Source organism: Falco naumanni, chromosome 9 (assembly GCF_017639655.2).
Source record: "Falco naumanni isolate bFalNau1 chromosome 9, bFalNau1.pat, whole genome shotgun sequence".
Lineage (NCBI taxonomy): Eukaryota > Metazoa > Chordata > Aves > Falconiformes > Falconidae > Falco > Falco naumanni.
This window is the reverse complement of record NC_054062.1, coordinates 40,691,482-40,712,536: the sequence shown is the minus strand read 5'-3', so window position 1 is coordinate 40,712,536 and position 21,055 is coordinate 40,691,482. Positions and strand designations below refer to the sequence as shown.

Sequence of the window (21,055 nt, the reverse complement as noted above, 5' to 3'; positions counted from 1 at the left end):
AGCATAGTGATATTAGCATCAATTCGTTTCAGTCTGTGCCGAACCACAGACCTAAGCATTTCAGCCCATTATCAATCCCATACCCACCAAGTATCATATACAGTTTGTTCCTTCTAGAGACATTACTTAGTGTCCAGGGATGACATAACATACCCAAAACACTGCATTACCAGGTGGCTGTTCCGTATTTAAGGGAAAGAAGGAGCACTGAGGCAAGAGGGTTAAGTTCCTCGTGTGCCAGTGCAGCCCTCACTGAGGGTTTGTGCTAAAGGCAACCCCAGCTTGATCAGCTGCAAATGATAGCTGACCATTCGGGCTGGGGAGCAGAGGCAACACGATGCAATGCAAACTGGTTTTCAAATGGGCTCAAGGAAATAATGCACTCTGATTTCACCCTAGCTTGACATGCATCTGTGTTCAGCATTGACCTGCTCAGTTATAAATCTAGTGGAAGTTTTCCTTCTGCTTTAGTTATATTTAAAAGTAGAATGCAATGGATTTGGATTTTTCCAAGTCAGAAAAAATTAAAAAACAGAGATAAGAGCTCTCACGTTTACAAGATTAACACTTGAACAGAGCTCTAATATGAAGAAAGCTTAATATACAACCTAACCGCATTTAAATTTTTTTTAAAATTGAACCCAAATGCAAAGTGAATCCAAATTCCCTTTTTTAAGAGGTATCCATCGTAAAAGTTACACAGCTTATTTTACCCATGTAGCTAATATTTAGATGAGTATTTGTTTGCTTTTTTCCCAGATCTCCATTAATATACCTCGTATTTTAACCTTTGCAAAAGCATAGGAAATCCTCAAACACAAACGATACGTCTGTTTCCCACAGCAACTCCAATTAGTATCCTAAAGACTCACCATGCCTGTAATGAGCGAGCATCTGTTTTTCTTGATTAGCAAATCGTTGGTGTCCTTTCCCCTCACTTGTTATTTATTTTTCTCACCCAGGAATGATAATCGGTGTTTAGCACCATAACAGCAAATCTGTACCAATATATAAACCATAGGTAATTCACACCAGAGCTGTGTGAAGTCTAAGAGTTGTTCCAGCCTTTACAGTATACAACAAGCAAAGCACTCGGGGGACTGCCATATTGCTCCAGTCCCTTCTGCAAACTATCTCTTTCTGACCAGTTTGACACTGGTCCTATTTTAGCCTCTTCCTAGAGTTAGGGGCTTTATTTTGGAGGGGTGCTTGGGAAGGCAGGGGTGGGAAGGAGAACTCGTATGCCGAATAGCTTGAAAGTGTGATTACGACGGTCACGGGAGCAAGGGTCACTTGCTATATTAAAGCTTTAGTTTGATTGTTCCAATCTTTAATTTTCCTGCACAGCCAAGGACAAGGTAACAGACAACAGAAGTGTTTAGGCCATTACAGTGCTTAAAATTCTCAAAGTGTAATATTTGAAGAATGGATGAAATCAATGTTTGGTACTGCTTATGATACTCTGGACCAGAAAATAAGCCCATATAAAAACTGTTTAACTAAACGCTAAATAACAGCAGGTGACTTTTTTTTTCACTTCTTTACTTCTAGTAAAACTTTAATAAAAGGAACTTCAACATCTAGGATCATTGTGGAAACCTGAATGCCTACAGCTATAGAGGCATCCTGAGTAAGGCATCATATTCCAGTGGTTTCAGACTCCGTTTGTATAAAACTCATTTTGAGTTCAGACTTTATTGAGGCCAAAGTCCCAGGGCCTGAATGGAGCCTCCTGAACGTAAAGTGAGTTTCACAGGAGCCAGCTCTGTTCAATTCCACTTTGTTCAGAAGTTAGAATTTGTTCTTAAACTAGTCTACATTATTAAATTAGTGCATCGCAGGACATTCCAGCTAGCAGGTCCTGTATTTAAAGATTTTCTAGATGAAATTTTAAAGCTGTCCTAAGCAGCAGGGGCTCCTGCTCATATACAAATGTCAGGCGAGCGTTTTGTAGGCAGCCTGCTAACTTACTGGGACAAACCCCAAACCAAACCAACAAAAGCATGACCACACACTTTTAAAGAAAGAATGGATAATCCCACAGCAGTAAGTTCTCTGATATGGCAAGTTTTCCTTTGAGACAGAATGTTCCTCCTCTGTCTTCATCAAACAACACTGCACATTCCTAGTTTCCTAAAGAAGCTTAGACATTGACCAAAGGCCACAGACGACACTGGAAATAATAGTCTCAGCTTCCTTGACAGACCTTTCACTTCAAACAGGCCTTGGGCTATGGCTGCATTACAGTATCATCAAAAGTTTCTCACTGGGAAATTGCAAAGTTGGTTTTGGAAGAAAAATCTTTAAGCTGCCCATATGACCAAGGCACTTGGAACAAATAACCTCAGAGCTGTGCTTTGGCGAAGCACAAAGTCTCACTTTTCAGCAGACGCTTGACTCAGACCAGGCAGGGAACACAAGAGGAGCAAAGGTTACATGCAAACAGTTGCCTGTGGTTTATGCAACAACAGAATAACCACTGTTCAGGATAGATGCACATAAAAAGAACTCACTGGAAATTACTTTTAATATAAGCAGAACAAAACTGCTTATGATTTGTAGGGTATGATAGCGTGACAGACTAATGTGAACAGCTTTTGTTCCATGTCTCTAAAACAAGCATTCAATAAGTAATTCACATCACATGAGTCATCTTTGGTCATACTGTACATTTTTGTCAATCACTTGGTAAACATCAGTGCTGGATTATTTAGAATATATCTCGTCATTACTACAAACTAATTTGAAAGTTGCAGGAGCATCCTCCAACTGTACATCAGCTTGCAAAGGGAAGAGTTCAGACTTGCAATACCGAAATTACTTCAGAGTTATGTAGCAACAGTTGTAATTCTTTGTCATACAGCATTACACTAGTTGTCCATTTGCCTACAGTTAAAGTGGGCTCATAGTCAGCATTATTATAAATTAACAGCAAAATATCTCCCAAAACAATTTAAGGGAGTAGGACCGAAAGCTAAGAACTTTGATTAAAGCATCATTTTCTAACTTTGTTTTCTAACCTTAAATTATTAAAATACTTAACCCTAAATTATTTTAAAAAATTATTTTAAAAAGATGCATCATTTAGAAAAGAAGTCTCATTCCTTACAATATCATTTAAAACTAACATAGAAGAATAAGACAGTGCTACATTAAATACAGCCAAGAGCTTTCAGATGGCATGATGTAGGTACAACCTCCCGTCCTGTTATATGGCCCGGTCACGGGTTTTTCCTTGCTTTGCTGTGCATTTGACGGTCACTGAACTTTTCCCATTTATCCTGACGTGGGTTGTCCACAGGTACTGTGTTAACACTTAAGAGTCAGCATTTATTTACAATTTAAAAGCAGCACAGCTGTCCTACATCCTACAGCTGTGCTCACTCCACTGCAGTACTGGAACGAGCACAACAGCTCGGGTATCTCAGGGAATGCATCATTGTTCTGAATGACCTTTTTTTCCCCATTTTATCAGAAGATGGCTCCTCATTACTGTCCCCAGCCAGCTGAGCAGGGTCTGTCTGGAATTGTTCTATTTGAATCTCAAGATGTTTTTGAATGGCTAACCCAAGGACTTCTGGATCCACAGATGCCCCATACACTTCCCATGTCATTCCTTCATCATCCCATCTCACTTCACGTACTGGAGATTTGGGGGCCTCCAAGTCTTGCTCCAAGTTCACCTCGGGGAACACATGCGAGTGGCCTTCTGCTGCAGCCGCCGGGCTTGTTGCCACGGATTTGCACTCCATGGTTGGAAGGGTTTGTACCTCAGCATCTCTAAACTCATGAGCTGGTTTCAATCCTTTGGTTAAATCATTCATAGAGGTCATAGTCCACATATCCTTCATGGTCATTACCATGTCTGCACCTTGCTGGCTACTAAGGGCAACACAGGCAGCCTTTGTTTCTGGAGGAGCTCTCTCTGGCCGAGCGCAGTGTTGAGCATGTTGCAGTTGTTCTCCAGGAATGCTACAGCACTTCAAGACTCTCTTGGCATCCAGGCCTGATTCACTTACTGAAGACACCAGCTTAGGATATGTCAGAATGTCTGAAGTAGAAAAGGAATGAAAATAGCCAGGTGCTGCCTGCTCTTTTCCTGACTCGCTAACCGAGCATATCAACCGTGGCACAAGTTGTATAGATGGTATGGGCAAAGAATGGCAGTAGGCAGGGACGGTGGCATCTACCTTCATACAAGGGTCCTGCCGTATATTACAGGCCCCTGCAGAATTGTTATGAACCGTCATCACCATGGGGGAGTATGCAGAGTTTGGAATAGTACCGTAAGTCAGACCACCATGAATAATCCCAGTGGCTTGACTGAACATCGTCCTGTTTGAGAAACCATTTCCAGGCATGTGGGGTCCTAGCACGGCAGCGTGAAATGTTCCAGGATCTGTGTAAACAGTAGTGTTACGTGGAATACCGCTGCTGTCAAAGCTGTTTGTGGGTACTTTTTGGTCTCTGGGCAGAACTGTAAGATGAGTCACAAGGTTTTGATAGTGAGATGTATTTTCATTTGTTTCTGATCCATATCTCTGCGTTTGGAAAGACACCCTAGCCATTGGTGGATCGTGCCTGCAGCTAGAACTTAGGCTGGAGTGAGCAGCACTGGTTTCTACGTGAGTGACATAGGTCTGTTGTTTGCAACTGCAAGTTAGGTCTGAGTGGCTTCTCTGAAGGGTCGTTCCTGGTTCTTCCATTTTACACATGCTTTGCTGGTGGACGATGCAGGCTGAAGAAACATTCTCAACAGTGCTGCTCTTTACACACATCTTAGTGCCCCCCACTTCCCAGGACACTGGGGACTCTTCAGCGATAAGAATATGGTTTGTAGTCTTACTTCTGCTCTGTGAATTGTCATTGCCTGACCGGTCGCTCATGGTTTGGACCACTGATCCAAGTCCCACCATCCCAGGCTGTGAGAAGGACCACCCAGGACTCCTTGCATCACTCTTGTTTCCCAGGGTATGGCAGATGGTGCTACTGTGGCTTTTCTTTAGCTCCTGTTTGTTGCTTTGACTTTCCTCTAAACTTGATTGCCCACTATAAGCCAGACTTGAGGAGCTCTTCGACAGGGGGTGACTATTGACATTCAAGAGACTGTAACAAGTAGAACTTAGTGAGTCCTGGTAGGAATGAGTGTGGAGCTGGTGGCTGTCAGCTGACATGGCAAAAAAGAGAGATCTGCAAGAAAAGGTGAGAAGAAAAAGAAGATATTTAAGCAGGAAATAAATGCACTGCAAACCACAGTCTCTGTTGACTTTCTGCCTGGGCTTCTTGCTTTTCACAGCTCACAAATACTTTTCAAAAAGCACTATACTGTAGTATAGCCACTGGCCAGTTTCCACTTTCAGTTTCCACAAGAGGTTTTTCTCTGAATTAAAGCAGGATTTATTGAAATTCTGGGGTTTTTACATGTCACGAAACACAAAGGGGGAAAAAAAATATCTTCTACCTTTTAACAATAACAGTCTCAGCATTGCCAGGTATCATCTCCCCTGATTTTGCTGGAGCCATTTTTGGAATGTCCAGAGATGTCATATAACTTGAGCAAAGACAGAAGTATTTTTAAACAAGATAGCTTTTTGCCATGGTGTTATTAAAGCAACGATGCTAACTGGTTTGTCAAAACAAAAAACTGTTCAGTTTTTAGTTTCTTGACAGTGTCATTTCAGAAGTTATCCAAACACTGCTGGAGCTTGCAAGCATTAACAAAGTCTCAACAACTGAACAAGTTTTCCCTTTTTCCCCTTCCCCTTCCTAATAAGCTTCTTCAGATTTTATTCCACAATACCGTCACTATTTTAGTGAACTGTTTTCCCAGGGTCCACACAAGTGTGCAGTAGATGTGGACAAAATTGTTTTGACCACCTGTAGCAGAGTAGAAATTGGATGAAACCCAAGGAAATGAGCTCTGCCAGGCTTGTTTGGAGTCAGTGCCAGTGGTCCCAGGACAAAAAATGCTGGGCAGCACGGTGTGAGTACTCAGCACTTCGTAGAGAAGCAAGAACTGGGAACGTGACAGTTTTAAAACACTTCACACTCCTCCTGCAGCCACTTAACACAGATAGGTATAGTCTGCCATGGAGTTCAGAGCAGTCAATAGGATTAAACACCAGAGCATAGCTGTCCGCAAGGTGAAGACTGTACATTTAATCTCCTTAAAAGATAACGCCTGCAAAGGCTCTCGCACACACTGGGATGAAACAACATTTACTAATGGAAATCCCCAGTCACAAATATTGAGTCTCAGGTGAAAGGAAGCTTCAAACATATCCCGTTACAGAAGATACAAGGCTGTGCAAACTTTGAGGAGCTCTCTCACAAAGTTTACAAGGTTCAAACACGGGTATATAGGCACAGAGACCTCTATTTGCTTTGTTTACTTAGCATTGCTGCAGAAACCTCTGTAATTGGCAGAAGTGAAGCAATCTGAGATTGATTCATCACCTGAATGTGAAGAAACACATTCAGGTGAATGAAACAGTCCAAGTATATTGACATCACTGAAAACACCACCTAGTGTGGTTTGCAACGAAACCCCCAAAGAAAACTCTGCAGAGATTTATTTTTGCTCCAGCCGCGTAGACTCCAACCGCAGCTGAAATCAAGACCAAACATGGGCCAATGCTACATATATTACACATTACAAATACACGTATAACATTATAACCACCGAGTACCAACAGCATGTGAACACTTCTGCTCAGACAGACCAGTGTTCCATGCTAACACAATTGTAACAATTATCCTGTGACTTTGGGACCTTAAAACAACAGGAACAAGGATCAATGAAGTAAAACAGCATCTTACCTGATACTTTAGGACATAGTTAAGGAGGGGGGGAGGGGGGAAATGGTAAAAAAGAAATCAAATCCCCATTCAAACATGATGAATCAGCTTCCCTTAGAACAACGCACTTTCTTTCCTACTGTGTTGAAATCCAACGCTACATTTTCCCAGACAGCTGGAACACTTCCCCGTTTGTAGCCCACCTATTGCTTTCCCCCTCCATTCCCTGCTCCTGTTCCCCACTCACTCCGGAGAGACCTGTGAGCTCTCACACCGGCAGCACGCTTTGCCCGCCTGGCAGAGGCAGAGCCCCGAGCCAGCCTGGCACACGTGGGGCTCCGCACGCAGCGCGCTGGCTGCAGAATCGCTCACGCTGGTGGACCTGGCCCTTCCTCACCTCTGCTGCAGTCCAGCCTTGCCACAGCATCCCACAGCAGCACAGGCAAGCATGCAGGTGTGCCTCAAACTGCGTCAGCTTGTTGACCCTGATTGCTCTTTTTATTTTGTATAACTGTCTTAGCTTTCCCTGCGCCACATCATCAACCCAGCCACACCGATTGCTAAGGTTAGCACAGGGAATAAACAGAAGACCACTCCCCACTGCAAAAACCCACAAACTTACTAGTGGCATAAACCCAGAGCAAACCTGCATGATGCCCTGCTTCCTAAGGCTTTGGAAAGGGCACATAATCCCTCATCCACCTTCCCAGGCTCCACATCTCACACGTGCAAAGCTGGTGCTCATTCCCCAGCGTATGCAAAAGTTCTTGCAGGTAGGTATATACACCCCTACGGAGGAGTCACAACACTGCACGTACACACACTGGAGGTGCTGTTCCCTACACGAGTTCATGCAGGCTGCATCCAGCTGATGGTTTCTGAGAAGGGGAAGGAAGCAGAAGTGTCTGGATGGTTATACCAGCACATAACCAACACATGTCCAGGGAGGGGCTGGGGGCTGCTACTGAGAACAATGTGACAAACTAAAAAAAAACAACCAACCAACCAACCAACCAAACAAACAAAAACAGATCAAAAAATAGCAACCCCAAAACATGGAACGCCTCTAATTTCACAGTCCTGCAATGCCGTTGTATTTTGTGAATCAGCTAATGAGGAACGGATTACCCATAGGAAACATGGATACAAACACGGCTGACTTCATGGGTACTCAGGGACCTGAAACTTTTTTGTGCGTGTTGGGCAGAAAAGACTGCTTAGCTTAACTTTTCTTTTTTAAAAAGTAAATACATAGCTTACAGGAAAGTGATTTTATGCAGAAATACCGATTGTAGATTCTGAGTTGAACTGAGATATTTTCATTTGGACATTCAAAGGAAATCCACACCTGAACGCACAAATAAGCAAGCATGAACTTTGAGGCAGATACCCTGCTATGAATACATAGAGAATTGTTAGACAAGCAGAGAAAGGATTAGGATAGAAATGGAATTAACATCCACTATTTTTGGCTTAGCTTCAGATAGCTTATGAGGGGATCTAGGCTGCTTTCACTAATTCCACTGAACTACTTTAAAGCAACAAATGTTTATTTTGCTATGACTTATGATTAAAGTTGTGACCTATTTAATGCACTAGTAAATTTAGTCTTAGAATATTAAATATCATGGACGTTATCAATTAAAAGACGTTCAGTAGTATATTAACTATGATTCTAGAATTCTTCAGTATTTTTGTATTCCATGCATGTACATTTATTTATAGTTTTGACAACAAACACAAGTGGATATAAGTAGAGTGGTTCCTTACAGTCATGTCAACGTATAGAGCAAGCTTTCATGAAATATAATCATACCACATGATATTTCAGTATGATTTTATTTAGCTCCTACGTTATGTATTCCCAAGTGATTGCTTTCTTCCCTGCACTGGCAGGCTTCAAAAGAGCAATATGATAAACAAGACATCCACAAAACAAATCATAGTTTTCATAATAAGGATAGTAATATGGGACGTTAACACAAGACGATGTGTTAATAACAAAAGAAATCCAGCTGTGCTAGCATTTCCTCCAAGAAGCAAAGAAAAAAACTACAAAATGCCATAAAAGTAATACAAATGCTGGATCCTTTATCCCAGGAAAGGAACTTTTGAGTACCGTCTCAAGCTCTGTACTATAACTTCACAAGTTACACGGCACTGCCTGCTCTTTCATCAGTGCTGTTACTGCACTAAGTAAGTGTATTGTGATGCAGTATGAATTGCCTAACACATTACACAGTACAAGTTAGCTGCAGAATTTGGGAAGAGACAAAGAGAAATTTCACTTAAAATTTAATACTATTTACTAGAAAAATACATGCAATGCCAGAGACTTATTTCTCTGTTTCCCATGCTTTATTTTTGCTTTATACAACCGTGATGGTCAACCCACAATCCAACAAGACCTGTAATAGTGACAGCAGGCTGTTTCACCTGTCTTCACTTTACTGATCATAACACTGAAAAAAAATATTTCTTTTCTTCATATATTTCATTTTATGCTTTCAAAACCAGTATCTGACTGCAAAATAAGTGATAAAATCAGAGCCAGTTTCAGAGGTGACAGCATTAATATGCAAGTGTGGAATCTGGAAGACATAGGTGATTTGATGCATACCAGAATTTTTGGATGATGACTGTTAATTTTGGGTACTGACCAGGACCCTCCATGGCAGGCATTAGCCCTTTTTGAGAAGACATGCAGCATTAGGGGGTTGCAAGGTATTTGCCCAGAATTCACTCCTTCATTTGCACCATCCTGGCCCCACTGTGCATCAGCACTCAGTAACCTCTGCAATAATCAGCTTCATCAGACGAACAGAATTTCTGCAATAGCACCAAATTCCATGACAAACACACGTATGTTTTATTATAAGGAGAATAGTGTGATTTGAACTAACTTACGAGATCTACTTGAATTGATGGCTGCTATATGTAAGTTCTTAACTCTATTTCATCTTGTTACAAACACCCTGGGTTATAAATTTGAAAAGGCAAGAGCAGTTTATGGTTATAATGACAGAACTTTAATTACAGCCCAAGGGGCAGCTGCCACTTAGCCATAAACACTGCTGACACCTGCCTGGGACACAGGACAGCACACACAGAAATACAGCACAGAAATTTCTGCCTGAACAGCCGAGTTACCTTGGGTACCAGAAGCAATGCAACATGTCCACATGGTGTTCTCTTCAGGTCTGCTATTTTAAGCAATGTGTCTTCCTTATTGGCATCTACAACTAAACTTCTAAGGCAGATGTTTGCCATGGTAAAAGGATATAAAAAGGAACATCATCTAATATGACATTAATTTCTTCTAGAGCTGTTCTCATTTTAAAGAGGCTCATACCACCAAAATAATTTTCAACAAAGCAAACACCGGAGTATGGTCATGTCTAAAAATTTATCCCTGCTTGCCCACATTGAGAATTACTGGTAACTTGCACAAGACAAGATCTGTTTTGCACTTACACGAAGACTGACATGCCAGCATCAGTAGACCTGATGGCCTCCCCCTACCTACACTCCCTTCAAAGAAACAGTCCATTAGCAGTAATCACTAACATCTACTGTTGGCCGGGGGGATTCAAGCCACTTGGAAGGCATTGGCAAAACAGGATTAGCCATGGTAAAAAGCTTAGAGATTCAAGTGCCTGGGATTAGGGAGGTTTTGGTCTTTTTAATTGTTATTTTATTTCGGTGAGGCATAAGGGAAGGGAAAAAATAGAGGAGTTGAAATAGGGGAAAAGGTATCACTCACCAGGGAACTTCAAGGAAATTCTGTGAATACAAGGATATTAATGCAACTAGATTAATGAAGAATCAGGTTGAGACCCAAATTACTTAACCTTTAATCCATCATCTTCCTTTAGGCTTTCCATTTTGGAATAGCATTATAAATTAACTATGCCTTGTTCAGTTCAATCTGCTAATGCCCTCTTGTAAATATTTTGGGTCACCGTGTATTTCCAAGTGTCAGACAGATCTCCAGGAGACACTGATCTGGGCATCTACAAATACCACCCGATGCACACAACAGCCAAGTGCATACTGTCTGTGCAAACGGATGGGATCCTTGTTTGGTTCTGCCCCAGTACAAGCACCAGTGACAGCGGTGCATGTCACTGGGACCATAATTCACCCGCAGGAAGAGGAAGAGGAGCACATTTGACACAAGAGCAGAAGAGTTATGATCCTCAGTGTGCAGCATAGCAAAGGCATAGATTGCGTGTGGTTTACGTGTGTGTAAGCTGACTTGTCACAGCTTTTCTTTTGTTTCTGTTAATTATCACTTTAGCTATCAGGCTTTTCTAAAGGACTTTGTCTTTTCCCTGTCCAAAGCTGAGCACACTGGACAGACAGCTCTCTCTGCATCGATTGGCAACAAAGGGAAAAGGAGAGAGTCCCCTTTTCCTGAGGATTAATGAACCTCAGCTACCTCCTTACCGAGGAGCCAAGCAGAGACCTCTTCCCCCAATGCCCCAATGCTGAAGTTACCGTGGGGAGCCTGCTTACCAGCGGCCTCGGCAGGGGGTAACAAGCTCATTGCCATGTCAGAAAGTGAATAGATTCAAACATTTGCTGATACAGTCACCTTAAGGCAGAATGACAAGACCATTGTGTCCACAATTATCCCAACAGCATCATAAGAAAAGTCATGCAAGAGGGTGATCGCTGGCTTTTAAGAAATAGCAGGGGCAGCCCACAGTCCTGGCGGTGCCTGAGCCTGGAAAGAAGAGCTGGGAATGCTAAATTCTAAAATAAAAAAGCTAAAATGAGAGTGCTGTGAGAGAAGAGCCTGTGGAGGATGAACCAAAGGAGACTGTTTTAATGACAACTTTAATTGAATTCCTAGGAAGAAGAATTCACATGGGGCTGTAAATAAATAATTGGAAAAGCGGGGAGGGGTACGCTCTGTTGCAAGGGAGGCGTGTGCCGGGTGTAGCCCTGACACCACCACACTATGCACTGCGCAACTAGGCGTCCTCTTCACCACCTGTCTTTATTTAATCATCCATCCCAGAAACAACTTCAAAGTTCTCTTGGGATTTTGATCTTTTTTTAGAAGACATTTATAAGCAAAACATTACTCCCATTGTGTCTTCATGTGCACACAGACCTACCTCAGTGTACAAACTGCCCTACATATACCCGACAGAGCTAAAATGTGAGATATTGTAGTCATATTGGACGCTCGCTATTGGTATTTGACAGCTCACTTCTTTAAAATTTATCTCTTCAGCCAAAAGACTTAAAACTTTTTCATTACAAATGAAATATGCTGATACGGTCATGTAATCAGCTGTTTCCAGCAGCTGGGGCTTTAATAAAAAAATCATCAAATATTATGACAGCAGGCAACACTGACCTAGAATCATGCTTACCGTGAACAGTGTGTGCCTACAGAAGTGGTACATTAATATAATTGCCTTTCTGCTTTAAGCAGAACAGAATTATGCAGAATGAAACTTAATTCAGCTGCCAGGTTTGTGCTGCTAAGAGCTGCTGGTGGTACAGAAGTCCTGTGAGCAAAGCATGTCATAATTATTTTAGGAATTGATCTTTATCGCACAAAATTTGCAGTGGCCTGTTCACATTTGCATTTATTTCGGAGAGAGAGATGCTAGCAAACCTTTTCGCAACAGAGGATCAGATCCTATTCCATCACATGTACCAGTCTGGAGGGGACAGGCTCAGTCTGGTATTGAACAGCTCCTCGCCCTCAGGTGTGGGTCGGCTCCCCAGTTCTGAGCAGACCGCGCCCAGCGCCATGCCACCGACCCACAACTCTGCAAAAACACAGGGCCACAGCTGGCTCAGCGAGACCCTCTACCCATCAGAGGCCCAAGCAAGTAAAATGTGTGAATCACAGTTGCCTGTGAAGCATCACGAACGTAAAAATCCTACAGCAACCGAAAAGCCTGCTTCCAGCCCGCTTCCAGCCTGGCAGCAGGGGAGTGCAGCCCCAGCATTCCCGAGGCCAGGAGTTTGCACGGCCACCAACCTCCACCCAAACTGGCCAAGCGATTAAAATATCTGCTTGGAAATACATGTGGTTTTAGTAGAACACAATCAAATCATCATTTTTGCTGTTTGCTTGAAAGCTTAAAAGCAACAGTTAGAGGGAAGGTAAGAACTCAGTGTGGCTTAGCATGGGTATCCTAGCTTCAACTTCAGGATTCAGCACTGTAGTTAGTTACTTCTGGATACGAGGGGGCTGAGATACCCCACCCTGAGGAGTGAACGTGCATCTGACTCCTAAAGCTCTGCGGGAAGGTCGATGTGCTCTCAGAGCAGGTGCGCTGTCCTGGCTGGAAGGAGGAGGCCAAAAGCACGGCACTGAGCCCCCACCTAACGCGCCCGGCCTCCCAGAGAAATGCCAACAAAGACCAAAGCTTTACAACCAGTTACAACAGCAGAAAAGGAAGCTCAAATCTGCCTTAGAAATCCTGACTAGGTACCGCCGCAGGTACAGTGGCTTTTCACGTTCACGCATCATCCCTACTGAGGATGGCAACTCCTGTAGCGGCAAATGGGAACGATGGTGACATAAACAAAAGTAACAGCAATCTGAAGCTCTCCAAACATCTCTGTTAGGATAAAGGAAGACAATATTTACAGACTGAAAGATGCACCAACGAAACAATCAAAGATGGTTCATTCTTCTTCTACATGTAGAATAGTTAAATTGCTTTCCTGCCTGAATAAAACCTTTGGCAACTTACCTAGTGAGACTTAGCAACTTATCCTCATTTCTTGTTCCCGTATTTTTCCCTGTGATTGAACAATACACAAGAGGTACAAAAAACCCAAACAACCCTTTAATTCTTTATTTAATGACAGTGTTTATGAACTGTACACAAAACACTGGAGAAAAGAAAGATTCAAAAAGGCAATCCATCTGCCTCCAGAAGCTGCTGTCAGCAGTGGTAGGGAGAAGACTGTCAGAAGACTGACCCAGATTATAAAAACAATTGCTCAGTGGTTAGAAAGAGGAAACAATTGCCTCTGTCTGTGTTCACTGACACACTGTATGACCTTGAGCAAGCCATTCCCTCTGTGACTCAGTTTACTCCTCTGTGACTCAGGGATTAGATGCAGAAGCCCTAATGTAGGCATTTAAAGGCTTAATTCATGATTCCAGAGCACTCTGAAATCCCAGAATGAAAGCTATTAAATAAAAGACATTGAGAAGAATATATTCTGGCCTTTCTTTTGTCATATTTGGTTTGAAAGAAATAAATAGAGCATCTCTATGTGAAATTCTGGTTGCAGTTGCAGAAAACTCATCTCACTGGTAACGTTCACACACTCTTGGTGCCTCAGAAGCACTTGCTGAAAGCAGCCCCTCCGCTAGCTTCCCCGCGTCAAGTGAGGGTGAGTAATCTGCAGGATTTCAAGTACATAAACCCAGTATTAACGGAATTTCTCAAATTAGGTATCATATGTATATAATGTATATATAATATGCATGCTAATACCACGCATATTACATATGCATGGTATATTATGTAGCAATGATTTATTATAAATAGGCTCTTTATGAGCAGAGCTGTCACAACTGCAGACCACGTCGCCCTGCAGTGCTACATTCACTCACAAGCTTTTATTTACTATGATGAACTTTTCATTAAAATCTGTCTGGCAGAGGGATTCTGTGACACATTTATGTTTTCAGTTCACGCTGCAAGCTGTCTTTTGTGTATCTGTAAGCTGGAAAAGACCTGGCAGTCTCTGTCCAGAGGGATAAGTGGTGCTGCACACATGTAGTCAAGTAAGTATTGAAAAGGACTCAAAAGAAGGCTACATAACCACATTTCATAGCGTTGCTAAAAGTTCCCATTGTCTGCATAAGCTAGCTCTGAAATGATATAAACGAAAAATATGGGAGGAACTAAGAAGAAAAAATTTCCTTATCAAACTCGATATTTAAATAACAGTTACTATGTCAAAGTGTGGTGTCTCTCTCGAAAAAGCAACTGTCCCAATTACTGTGGTCTAACCAGAACTATGTGGGAAGCTCTTATCTATTTTCAGAAAACATCTGAAAGGGATGAAAGGGAGCTTCTCTACTCTCTCAGGACTAAGAGAAGAAAGAGAAGAAAAACATTAGAGCTTGGCTAGAGGAGAGCCCGTGCTCACAAGATGCTATCCAAAGCTTGTTTGACACCAGAGACCTTAAGGAGAGAAACCCCAAGATATGGTAAAGCAGCTGACTAAAGCTTGCAAATGTTTTGTCAAATCCGAGTATGTGAAGAAGTTCCTCAAGAACTTCTGTTTACACCCTGCTCTATATAAACAAGCAAGTTTCCCCTCCTCTTGGTTAATCTCAACCACAAAATGAGCTGCAGAAGTCTCTGCTTCCTTATTAACAGTCAATAATGTCAGAAACACAAAATATTGCGGTATAAATGCAGAGCAGCTCAAGAGCTGCGAGACAAAGCGGGTTCCTGTCATCACCACGGCAGATGAAGACCCCACCTCTGCGATGGGCAGCTAGAGGGTAACCCGTTAAATGTCTGCTGTTAACCACTAGCAACGAGGCACTGGTTATAAGGAATTAAGTCTCCATTACAGGAATTCTTCACTTGTCAAACATTAGTTTGACCAAATTCAAGACCCAAGTGGACAAAATCCTAAGAAATCTGATCTGACCTCATAGCTGTCTCTGCTTTGAGCAGCAGGTTGGAATAGATGACTTTCCAAGGTCCCATCAAAACTGAATGATTCAATGATTATTTTTTTAACTGTTTTCATAATTTTTTGCTTTTACCTGTCTTTGCCAATGAGAAGTTTTCATGAGGCTTCTCATCCTGAACCTCAAAAGAATGTGCAACCATTTTGCAATATTAAACCGTCTGATTGATTAGTAGAACGTCTACCTTTTACTGGAACAAGGTGAAATAGGAATGACTTTTGAAAGGAACCACAAACCTGACCCCTGTGCTCTACAGGCAAGGTGATACATTGGAATGAGGCAACGAATTCCAAAAGTTTCTTTCCAGTCTGTCAGCCCTTTCTTGTAACTAAATCAAGAAAAGCACTGCACTATTTCCATTGTTTAGAGGCCATTGAGAACCAAATACAGCTTCTAAAACAAGATGTATCCTTTTCCTTGACAGCGTTTCAAGACGTACTTATCTACCCTGTTCAGTCATAAACACTGAACTTTCCCAGCAGATTCATTGCAAAAGCCAATAAAATAATTTTAAGAGTCTAAAAAAAAAAATAATATCAGTTTAGAAGAGTTAGCGTGGCTTTGTGCATTCATCATCTCTCCAATTTCCACACCTGGTCTGCTTAGTTTGAGCTGAAAACAAAGTCAGATCTTTCAACGCAGCTCAGATGAACTGGGTTCTGCCAGTTTCATTCACTGTTGACTAGAGTAAAGCTCTCCAAGTCAAATGAAGGTTTTACAACTGCTCAATCCCATTAATCTTCATTTGCACTCAGGTGTACCCTTGCTAAAGCTTAATTAGCAAATATTCTGCAGATGGAGAAATGCACTGGCTCCTTTTTCTGTATTAGATCTACACTGCGCAAGAGCTGAGCCATAATTTTGGAAGACATACTACTTTAAAGATGCACACAGGGATGGGACAGGCCAGTTTAAAGGTGATCTTTCTTACAACGCTTTTTTGGTGCAGGCTGACACCTGGATGTAACTCATGTGCTTAATGTTCACACTCAACACCACGCTAGCAAAGACCTGGCTGATGTCTTCATTTAGTTAGCCTGTCCCCCGTCCCATGCTCTCAGTATATACACCTAAGCAGACCCAAAATATTTTTTTGTGGTTCCTACTGCTAAAGATAATTTCTGTGAATGGAACTTTATTCTGAAGAACTTTAACAGCTTTTGCAAAGAAAGGAGACCACCTTCTTCTCCACCACCCACTAAGGAATCAGAAGATACTCCTAAAGGACAGTTCTTAACATAGATATGAACTATCAGCGGCATAGCTTTAGATTAATTCCGTAGTCATAATGCATCTGTAAGAAATACCACATCAAATTATCTGAACCAGAGAATGGCTCATTTAGTATCTCTCTGCTCACTGCCTTCACGCAGGTATTCCTTGGCACTGTATCCCAACATTTCTTTCCATTCTCCCCCTCTTTCTGCTTTTACAGTAACAATCGCTCTTACCACTGAAACATCCACCACCCTCCCCACAAGGAAAATATAGACTATTAAGAGTTTGGATGATTCACGTCTTCCTGAATTTTAATAGCCCAAGAAGTGTTTTCACATAGGATACGGTATATGCATACAGCTTTACAGCTTACACAAGTTAAAAACCCTCTTGTTACTGTGCAATGAAACTGCAAGAATGAACCAAAAGGCCAGTGCCTGCAAACCCTCGAGTGTAACATCATTTGCAGCCTGATCCATGCTATACTGCTGTTCTTGGGCCAGAATGGTTTGGGACTGCAAGCAATGAAATGTCACATGCATCTGCCAAAGACAGAAACTTTTGTTTCTTTTAGGAAGTAATGAAATTGCCCAATGACTTAAGGAACGCCTGCAATGATAAACCCATGGCACATGATTACAAAAATAAGATTTTTATTTTTTTCTGATTCATTGGAAAAAATACTTCTAGAACACAGCAAATTAATAACTACCATTAACAGCTGTCTGTCTAGTTCCTGAGCCTTTGAAAGCATCTTTCCCAGGCTGCATTCTCCTGCAAATTGTATAACAGCTTGCAATATCCAAATACGAGGGACCAGTCAAGTACAATCCATCCTCATTTTGTAACATTAACTACAGGGGAAAGGAACGGAGAATTCAGTCTCTTTAACCTCCAGAAGAGCTGCTGAAGAAGGAAGAGGATTTTGTTGCTGTTCTGCACAGAACGAACCAGCCTGCAGACAGGTGTAATGTTATCTCACTGGTACAGCAAATACCTCTGCTCATCTGGAGTGTTTTAAAGCTGCCTCGGGTTTACCCTTCACCATTGCCCTTAACAGAAAGAAGATTGAATTTCAGAAGTATAATGACCATCAATACCAATTTCCTTCCGTTCCACCCTCCCTCATACCCTCTTATTTCTCAAGTGTATTTTGAATGTGCATAGTTTACTATAGAAAGAGAAATGTGGGTTCGGTATGGTTGCCTAATGGGGAATTATCATATTTGGTGTTGTAAACCAGTTCAGACATCACAAGGCTGTATGCAGTTTACTGCTCTTGTTTGGGCAGCCCTAGATAAGTGTCAGATAAACTAATCTGCAATTGCAGCTCTCTCTAGAGTACAGTTAAGATAAAATGTCTAGACAGTAAAAATCAACAAGACCCTATAATCAGGGAAGAGTGTTTTGCAGAGTAACTGAGCCATGGCATGAAAACATGAAGCCCTCATCTAATCCACCCTCTTAAATGAAACCTTCCCCAAACGTAATTCTTTTACACAAAGACTCTACTCCGTGTAAAAGTCTTTGAAGTCGAATCTTACTGCAGTCTATGTCCTGCAAACGTTCAGGCATATGCTTAACCTTAAACATGCAAACCACTATTTGGAAGCTTGGTGCAAGGAAATCACTGATATTTTGGCATTGGATGATTACTCTGAAGCATGAGTCGCTGGAAAAGAGGTAAGTTTTGGTCTTTATATGGTCCATCTCATTTATGCACAAGATCAACATCTTACAAAATATATTTATCCAATGGTTATCTTTCCAGTCACCTTTCATGCTTAGAGTTCTCTAAACAGAAATAACTACTGGCTCTTCCCCTCCCTTTTAAACCTCTTCCCCTAAAATCCAGAAGTGCATCAGCACAAAATCTTACCTTTAATCACAGGAGGTTATAAACTACAACATATGCGCAAAACACTCTCCTGCTATGGTTTCTGATCTAAAACATTTACTCTAGTGATAACAAAAAGCCAAACCAAATCAAACCTTTGACTTCAGAAAAGACACGTTTTGGTTTAAGAGAAAATGTTACTGGTTGTTCTAAATAGTGATAATCATTTATCTAGGAAAGAAGAGTATTAAACAAAGCTGATATGCAGGTGGCGTTGAAATATTCCTCAGCTTTTCTGTTGTGTTGGATATTAACTTCTTAGGAATTCAAAAAACATGTGGTAGGCATGGTGGAAGAAAAAAAGGGAAACCATTGTCTGGCAGATTAGTCCTAAAAAGGTAACAATTTAAAGCAATACAATTTACCCCTTTTCATTCTTTTTTTAGTATCAAAACCCCGACATACCCACAGAAGATCATCAAAAAGCATCTTCATAAACTTGTAGATGTGCAGAGGAATAAGATGAATGGGATTGGGGGGGTTCTCCCCCAAAGAAACAGTAACAAGGATATTTGAGCAACACTTGCTGAAAGACAGATACATACACATCTAAATGAAATACACCAGCACAAAACCCCCATCTCCTGCAGAACTACATGAAATTCAATCAAAGCTCAGAGACACAGTTCCCGTCAATGTAGTAAAAGAGAAAACTACGATTTCCTCGGCTTTTCAGCCCGGCTACCAACCCCCTGCTGCCGACACGGCACTTACAGAAGCCTGGGTCTGTCTCTGTGCCGCTCCTCTCCCTTCCCCTCATCGGCTTTGTTACTCTCAGAGACCTGCTGGCACAACGGAGAGGGCTCCGCGTCCTCCCAGGAGAGGAGAGAACGGGCAACACATGGCTTCCGTGGTCCTTACCTTCCCCCTCCTCAGGGACTGCACATCCAGCTTCCCTGCCCAACGTACTTGGAGGGGATTTAAAACAGATGCTCAGAAATCTGAGGAGAATGAAAGGCAAGAGAGTTCGGATTTCCTTTGGGAACTGGGCTCCTTGGTCCGCCTGTGCTGTTGGCACCAAGGTAGGCTGAGGGGGAGGAGGAGGGATTGTTAGAGAGCATCAAAGGCAGGAGCCTGGGAGACGGGGTTTCCTCTGCCTGGACGTGACGCCCCTTCCTGCCTCCCCTCTTGGCTGGAGAGGAAATAAAATGGAGCCCAGGAGGGAGGGAGGGAGAGAGATAATCCTGCGGCTTCATCCGATTAGAGAAACTGGGCCTGTGCAGAGCCGGCAGTGCCGCCAGGGAGGCACGGGGAGGGGAGGCAGAGAGGGGCAGGAAGAGGAGGAGCAGAGGGGGGAGAACAGAAATGATAAGGGGAAAAGGAAAATTATAAAAGGTATGCCAAGGAACTGGCACCTGGGCCAAGCCGCCCTGGCTACGTTCAGTTTCTACCCTTGTGTAAATGTGGAGTCACCAGTAGGAAACACCCATCGCTTCTGGTCATCTGGGGCAGCTGAAAAAACCCAACCCAACCCAAAACTAAAACCCTCAAACCCAGAACACATCAGCTGTATAGGCATGGGCTGGGAACAAGGGTGTCCCAATGGACTGAAAAAAGAGCGAGATTGCTTGTGCTGAGTAGGGGGGGAATAACCAGAGCAGTGTGCCGCACGAGCTGTCGAGTTTGGCATGGACAGGACACGATTTCGAACAAATTTTCTATTGCAAGTTGTTTACCAGAACCTCTTTCCAATTACTGAAACAAATCTTAGTTGAACTGAAGTGACTTTTTAAAAGTGTGTATCAGCATCTCCCCCTTGCCGGGCGCTGGCAGCAGTGGCCTGGGTTGCCCTCCCGGCTGCCCCATGCCCTGGCAGCTGTGCCCCCGGCCTGCCCCCCCCTCCCTGCAGGCACATCTGGGCTCGGGGCTGCCCAGTGGACCCCTGGGCAGCACTGCTGGGGGTGGGGGGGGAGGGTGATGCTGTGGAGCATCCCCTGGCCCATCCTCCCCCAGCAGGACACCAGCATCCAGGTCCCTCTGAGCTGCCAGGTGTGACCCATGGTGCACTGGGGAATGCCAAGGACAGAAGTTGCCAGCAGAACCCTGGCCCCACCTGCGGTGGCCCATCTCTGTACAGAATCTGGCCTCTCACTCACCTTTACCAGCCGCTACGCTCGGTCCTTCCCCAGGCACCACTCCTTGCCTCTGCACGGTGAGCTGCTTTGATCTCTTTCTGGCCTGTTCCCCTCCTTTTAAAGCTTCACACAAGGCAGGCTGGTTGGATCTCCAATGGGGCAAGGAGAAGGATGCCAAAACATCCAAAAATAATCCTTTCCATTCCTCTTTCTTTCTGTTCAGGACAGAGTTAACACCTTTCCTGTAAAACACTTACAGCACATTCTCACTTTGTTCCTAAGCCTTCACCCAGTGCCCTCCCATCACGCCTAGCTCAACTGGGAGAGGGGGACCAAGACCCCCATCCTGATGTTTTTAGGAACACA

At 42.9% G+C, this 21,055-nt stretch overlaps 1 protein-coding gene across 2 annotated transcripts; it reads right to left on the bottom strand.

Moving 5' to 3' along the window:
- Nucleotides 1-2,509: 2,509 nt before the first annotated feature.
- Nucleotides 2,510-19,802, bottom strand: GPRIN2 (G protein regulated inducer of neurite outgrowth 2). Of its 2 annotated transcripts, none has more exons than XM_040605409.1 (2): nucleotides 19,329-19,802; nucleotides 2,510-5,190 (listed from the first exon to the last, which is right to left on the bottom strand). In XM_040605409.1, the coding sequence occupies exon 2, from the start codon at nucleotides 5,172-5,174 to the stop codon at nucleotides 3,381-3,383; it is 1,794 nt and encodes a 597-aa protein (XP_040461343.1). In that variant the 5' UTR covers nucleotides 5,175-5,190; nucleotides 19,329-19,802; the 3' UTR covers nucleotides 2,510-3,380. The 2 variants fall into 2 exon arrangements, with proteins under 2 accessions (XP_040461343.1, XP_040461342.1); XM_040605408.1 differs by having other exon boundaries at nucleotides 19,476-19,802.
- Between the last annotated feature and the right edge of the window lie 1,253 nt (nucleotides 19,803-21,055).